The sequence below is a fragment of the Myotis davidii genome, unplaced genomic scaffold (assembly GCF_000327345.1).
Source record: "Myotis davidii unplaced genomic scaffold, ASM32734v1 scaffold259, whole genome shotgun sequence".
NCBI lineage: Eukaryota > Metazoa > Chordata > Mammalia > Chiroptera > Vespertilionidae > Myotis > Myotis davidii.
The window spans coordinates 6380649-6387995 of NW_006292687.1; the positions used below are offsets into that span (position 1 = coordinate 6380649).

The following is a 7347-nucleotide window of genomic DNA, read 5'->3' on the forward strand; positions in this document are numbered from 1 at the left end:
GGAAGGAAGAAGAAGAGAGATAAAAACATCAATGATCAGAGAATCACTGATCTGCTGTCTCCTGCACGCCCCACACTGGGGATCAAGCCCGCAACCTGGGCATATGCCTTGACTGGGAATCTAACCGAACCTCCTGGTTCATAGGTCTGTGCTCAACCACTGAGCCACACCAGCTGGGCCTTGTTTACTTCTTTAATCACATGACCCATGACTCCATCACAGACTAGAAAACACTCACATCGCTGCAAGCCCAGATGCACTTAGAGGAGCAACTAGAGCTTCAGAAATTACTGCTCATTTCAGACGGGTCTTCCATAACCCTCTTCCAGTAAAAGACAAGTGCACTTGGAAGCCCCCCAGGAGCCTCAATCAGTGACAGCTGCTGTATATACATAACCTAAAACACCCAAAGACAAAATGAAAGGCGTGGTCAACACCATCTGGTAGATTGGAATTATTCGAGATTCAGCCTCACTCAAAGTCACAGTTTTAAGGGGATTGGGAGATCAATGAAAGAGGAATAAACAGGAGGTGGCTCTAAATGTAGCAGTGGCTTTTGATGGCTGATGTAGGAGTTGGCAGTGACAAGCCCTGATCTAACATGCGTGTTCAGTGCCTCATAGCCTCTGCCAGACCTTTCACATAACTGGAAAAATGTCCTCAGCTTCGTGGACTTCTGTGAAAGGGAATCAGTGATTGCTCAGAAAAGGTTTGAGACAAGCTGGGCGAGAATAAAAACACCACTGCGTAGGAAAGAAAAAAGAGAAATGAAGGCTGGTGCTTCCAGATTTGCGCCCGTGGCTCAGAAGTTCTCAACTAAGTTTAGATTTAAGGAATCTCTCCCTAAAGAATGTCACATAGCTCAATAAAAGTAACTAAAATAGAACATTCCAAGCATTGTTGATTGAAAAACAATTTACATTTCAAGTGTACTTTTGACAATACTGTGAATATTTTTGTGATCTCAATGTTATTTCTTGAAATAAGAGTCAGGTCCTTTTTTTTTTTTTTTTTTTTTTTATTTTAAGAATGATTTTGTTTAGTATGTATAAAGCTGGCAGAATGGTGAGGGGGTAGGAGAGGAAAAGGAGAAAGAGACTGATAATAAAGATTAACAGTCCTGTAGTAAACATCCTATATAGTACTTAATAATTAAAGGACAACAAAAGATATAAAGGATATAAAACAGAAGAAAAGTATATTATAAAATTCAGACACTAAAAAGGGAAAACAGTTAAGGAGATGATAAGCCAAGTGGTGTAACTTAGGCAACTGGTGGGAGGTCACTGGCCTCATGAGAAACAAGTGTTGAACCCTTTGCAGCACACCTTGGTGAGTGTCTCCCCTTTGGTTGGTTGGGTACCACATCAAACAGCAAGGCAATAACGTTGCCCTGTCCTGGGATCTGTGTATACCAGGTCTGCTATGAGCAGAATGACTCACAGGGGCCTCCCTCAATGACCAAGTATACCATAATTGTGTTAATGATCCATCTATATATATATGCAAAGTGTTCCCTCGGGAGTTTGACCGGGAGACCAGGAGTTTGATCACTCACTATGACATGTGCTGACCATCAGGGGGCAGCGCGGAACAAAGGGAGACCCGGCCAGCAGCCGGAAGGCCCCGATTGGCCCTGATCGCCAGCGAGGCCTAGGGATCCTACCCATGCACAAAATTCATGCACCGGGCCTCTAGCATTAGAATAAAAGAAGAGAAAAATACAATATAGCCTTTCTTAAGAGCAGAAAAAGAAGTTAATTCTTGCAAGTACAATGCCTTAAAACAAAACTCTTGAAAAGATGAAAACGTTTCAATTTTTCACTGCAACACTTCACCCTCCCCCCCTCCAAAAAAAGGGGGGGAAAAAAACACCTAATGAAAAAATAAAACCATGAGTGAAAGCTGTTCCTGAAAACTTTGCAGAATTGTAACAGCTTTCTCCTGGTTAAATTGATTGGTATAGCAACATTATAAAATGACTATTAGGATTCATTGTGCACAACAGAAAGTGCTGAAATGTCAGCAGACTGTACAGCAAAAAGTAATGGGTTCTGAACCCCTGTTAGTCAAAAATGATTTTGTTTCAAATTAGAAATTGATTTTTTTTGGACACAAGCCCTTTCCAGGCTTCCGGCTTCTGTGGCCGGGCCGGGGAGAGATTAACCTTTGCCTTGGCAAGGGCTGGCCAGATACCTTTCTCAAAGTGCCTTTTCCATCGCAGCTTTCTAATGTGGCTGTGGTCTTAACCAAGCACACAGGTTATTTATCCCTTTGCTATTACACTACGTTTTTCTCATTGTGGCATTTTATTTTAGTGCTGACATACAACACAAATTTGGTGACAAGTTAACAAAAGACTGCATTAAGCCTTGCGGTACAACCACCACACCAATTCTGACTGGTTCTCCACTCTGCAAAGTGCGATGATTGAGAAAGAGAAAGCCCTGGAAGAGCTGCCCCTCTCTGAAGGACCACCCACAGAGAGGGATGATGGTTCCATCTCAGGTTCTGAGCCTCCTGAATTGCATATTTGTTTCTACGTTACCGAAGGCGAGAGAAATCTGCAGAACTTTTCACTATGTCAAACAAAATAAACTTTTGCTTTGGTTTCAGATTGTGCCTAGACTTCCTTCTGAAGTTTGGACTAATTATCAACAATTATCTGGGAGAGAATTAAACAATTTCTAGACTAATCACAATTAAAACCAAACAACATGACAGTGCTGGCAGACAGGAGGAAAGGATGAAGCCACACCTGCAGCTCTCACAAAGCACCCACATCTCTTGGAGGCAGGTGAGAGTGGCTGGAGAGCTGACGAAAACGTGGCCACTTTGCCCTGACCGGTTTGGCTCAGTGGATTGAGCATCAGCCTGCGGATTCAAGGTTCGATTCCAGTCAAGGGCATGTACCTTGGTTGCAGGCACATCCCCAGTAGGGAGTGTGCAGAAGGCAGCTGATCGATGTGTCTCTCTCATCGATGTTTCTAACTCTCTATTCCTCTCCCTTCCTCTCTGTAAAAAATCAGTAAAATATATTTTAAAAAAAAAAAGCAAACAGTTTTAAAAAAAAGAAAACATGGCCGCTTATACCAGACCTGGGTGGGGCAAGCCCAATGAAAAAGAGGCAGATCAGAAGGAAATCAGGGTTAATGGCTGTGAGCAGGAAAGAAAGGTGTGTGGAAAGAGGTGGGAGCAGAGGGTGCCACGCCCTTTTTGGCCCTTTGTTTCCTGTGGAGCTCATCTGTACAATATGCCAAACTCCTCCCACTCTGCTCCTAAATCCTTCCCTTCATAATTCCAGGAGAACTTGAGGTGGTGAACACACAATACAATATATGGATGATGTGTTAGAGAATTGTACACCTGAAGCCTATATAATTTTATTAAACAATGTCACCCCAATAAATCCAATAAAAAAGAAAAAAAATAATTCCAGGAGAGATGAAGTCAGAGCCACTCCAGAAACAACTGGGAAACACAATTACATTTAACTGCTTCACTCAACATTTCACACAGCTGTTTATAATTGATTTAAAAAAATCCATGACATATAAAATAAGAAGAATCACTGGTACTTAAGACTGCTAGGCAATATACGCTTCAGACTTATGGGGTTCTGTTGCAGCCACAATGTAGAATTTATCCATGACCTCTCCTCCACCCTCCCCATATTTCCAGTTAATTGAAGATTAACTGTAGTTGTTAGAGTTTACTTTCCCAGCAGAGATTTATGTTCAGTTTCTTGTCCTCTTTACTCACTTTGAGCATTATTTTGTGTCTATGATCATACTTACTGCTGAATAATTCTTACGGTTTGCTGCTTGCAGAAAGAGGGACAAATGGGATAGTTTCTTGAATGAGTATTCTAAGAGAAATGCTGATGTAATTCATGGATGGGCCTTGCAGGCACATGTTAGCTTGTGACATATTTAACCTGCTCAGGGTTGTAGGAAATCATCTGGAGGTCGTGGTTACTAAGATTCTAAAACTCCCCAGAAGCAGGTTCTTATTTTGCTCCTATAGACGCTAAGCTTACCTCTTTGGGGTCGATATGTATCTGTCTTTTGACATGTCCACAGGGCATCATCTTCCATAGGTGACTGAAACCCAACTGTTTTCTTCTCTCTTCTAGTCTCTCCACTGTTCTTGGACTCTGGGTGCTTTTTGATGGATGATGATGTTCCAAGCAGCCAACCGTCACATGCTGACTTCAACAAACTGAAAAGAATAGATATGAGTGAGCTGCAGAGAGCACAGAAAGGGTACAGATTCCTCAAAGGTGTATAAATTCTGCATGAGTTGAAATACAATTCATGGCAGTAAAGACTTTCTTTTTCTTATTTTTTAAAACTGAGGTATAATTTAAATAATTTATTGAAGGTCTATTTTGTGTCCTGTCACAACAATGTTGGGGAAGAAATTGTCTTTATCCTCCAAAAGCCTGTACTTGGATTTGGGGAACTGAGACTCAAACCCAGGAAACTGCTAATAAAGCCGCTGAATATGACGAAGAGCCAGAGTATCTGCAGAAGTAACAAGGAAAGCAAACTAAACAGGACCTGCGTAACTGAAGTGCTTCCAAGCACCGAAGATGAACATCAGGAATTAAAACATCACCAATTTGCTTCAAAGTGCATTTGTGTTTCCCATTTTTAATTGTTAGAGTATTTATTATGTACCCAGAGTATAGAAGAAGGCAGTAGAATAGTGCATGCGGAAGAGTTGGTCTCTGTCCTCACATAATTCCATTATAAAGCAACAAGGTAAATACGGAGTAAAAGGAATTTTAGTAAAAATAAACACGTGCATATGCTTTGCTCTAAACTAAACTGTGTTCCCATCTTAGCACATTTCCTCTCATAACATTTTATTTTTTAGAGTAATGTTGTGATGATGTATATTTATACCTTACTATTCAACCAGCCTTTTGCTTCTAACATAAGTTCACCACAGACTCATGACACTTTGGTTTCTCTTCTCCATGCCCATAAAGTAAAAATTAAAAGTGAAGAAAAAGACTTTTACTCAAAAAGTAAAGTTCTAAAAATTAAGATGTTTAAACTCCCCAGAAGCAGAGATAATATCTAGATGAGAAAGAACTGATAGAGTATTACTGGATCCATTACTAAGCCCCAGTGGCCTTGGGGCAGAAGTCAAATCATGTAAACCCATCAAAGTCACTGACCTATTTGTATAGATCAGAATTTTTAGTAATGTTTGTTCATATTTTAATTAATTAATAAAAAACAAGAAATCAAATGGCTTTGTGCAGTATAGCTTTATGCTGGAATAATGCAATGTATTATATTTATACTCTAAAGATTTTCTTCTTCACCAGAACCTAGGGATCACTTTCCCGTGAGGAACACTAATGGATGTGTATCTTAGCTCATAAAACCTCTATTCATGGAACAGGAAAACAGGAGACTAAAACTAACTCACTGTGAATGTAAGATAAATAACTTACACCAGAAGCCGCAAACCCAGGCAAATCCAACTCTGCACATCTGCTTGTTACTGTGACCAAGACTACTACTGGCTTCCCCCAAGTTCACTCATTTGCAGCTCAGCTGAGCTCTCAACACTAACCAATTCCGCTCGGTTGCAATACCGATTGCTTCCTGCTTCTTTACCCCAGTTTACACAGGAGCTCTTCTGCAGCCTCATTCCAAACCCCATCCTGGTAATCCTCTAACTCAACAGGGAACTTGGTTTCTAATTTTCCTAAAATAAGAATGACTGTATAATTTATTCCCATCTTTACCCATCTATGATTCCTCTCTTAATATTTCTGAAGAAAATCATACCTTTTACTCATACTATTTAAAAAATATATTTGTATTGATTTTTTTTTTTGAGAGAGAGAGAGAGAGAGGGAGGGAGGAAGGGAGAGGGAGAAACATTGATGTGAGAGTGAAACCTCTATTGGTTGCCCCCCCTATGGGAATCAAACTGGCAAGCTTTCGGTGCACAGGATGACTACCAACCAACTGAGCCACTCCAGCCAGGCCTATTCATACTCTTGATACCATTTTGACTCATGCCCTCTGTGACTATGGCCTGTCAATCATCTCCTTTTCTTAATACTTATAAACTCCTTCCTCCTCTCAACTGGATTTTGTCTTGGAATTACAAACAAGATCAAACTTTCCATTAAAAATCAAAGCCAAACTTAAACCTAAAACTTCTTTTCTTAAGTGGAAAAGTATAATAATACTTGATGTCAGTGAGGGTGTGGAACGACAGCATTTTAATAACTGCTGAAGGAACTGCACATTGGTATTGCCCTTTTGTGGGTGATATGTCAACACAAATAAAATAAGTAAAAATGCACCTACCCTCTGTTAAGTCTGATTGAACAATCGAATTGATATCCCCTCCCTTGAGAAACTGTAATGACATTCCATTTCCCTTAGAACACATTCCATTTGCTAAGACCAGTACCTTTCCCTTGCCCAAGATCTGGACCTGCTCAGAAAATTCCCCTAGGAAAAAGTCCACTAGAGTCCTTTAAAAACTCTGACTCCCCAGTCTCTCCGTGCTGCCGCCATTTTGGGGCTCAGCCCATCTGGTTTCCAGATGATTTAATTAAGTTTATAATTCTTTACCACTTTCTGCCTTGTGCATTCCTCCTTTGGAGACCCTAAACACCCTCCAGATAATTCTGCTTTTAAGAAGTTATCCCATGAAGGATGGTCATAGCAAAATCTCTCTATATAAAAGGCTAATATGCAAAGTGCCCCTTCAGGAATTCAACCAGGAGACAGGGAGTTCGATCGTTTGCTATGACGTGCGCTGAACATTAGGGGGTGGCGTGGAACGAAGGAAAGCCCCAGCTGGCAGCCAGAAGGAAGGCCCCGATCAGCCCTGATCGCCGGCCAAGCCTAGGGACCCTACCTGTGCACGAATTTCGTGCACCGGACCTCTATTGCATAATTTTTATCTTGAAACTAGTTCCTCCATCTGTTTCCATTCTCATTATTTATAATAGTGAAAAACTGAAGGCAAAGATCATTCAATAGGAGAATAAGAAAATAAACTATGATGCATCCATCATGAGGAATACTATTCAGCCATTAAAAGAAATGAGATACATAGTTCTTCATACTATTGTGGAGAAACTTCATGATATACTATTAAGTTTTAAAAAAAGCAATTTGCAATAAAAGAATATACACAAATATATAAAATGCTGAACACATAAATACCAAATCAGAGAAGTAGAAATAGGATGGCTAAGAAAAATACTGCTATAATTTAATTTGTATTCTTCTGAATGTTCTAATTCCAATAGGCATGTACTCTTATAATTAAAAAATAAAGACTTGCACCATCTCCTTTATA

General features: G+C 40.2%; 1 protein-coding gene across 1 annotated transcript in view; it reads right to left on the reverse strand.

Moving 5' to 3' along the window:
• Positions 1 to 7347, reverse strand: part of KIAA1328 (KIAA1328 ortholog) — a gene marked incomplete at its 5' end in the record, with an annotated part of 154704 nt that overhangs the window by 30952 nt on the left and 116405 nt on the right. The window contains one exon of the mRNA XM_015565556.1: positions 4040 to 4221. Coding sequence (XP_015421042.1) covers positions 4040 to 4221 — 182 coding nt within the window. The remainder of the gene's footprint in view (positions 1 to 4039; positions 4222 to 7347) is intronic.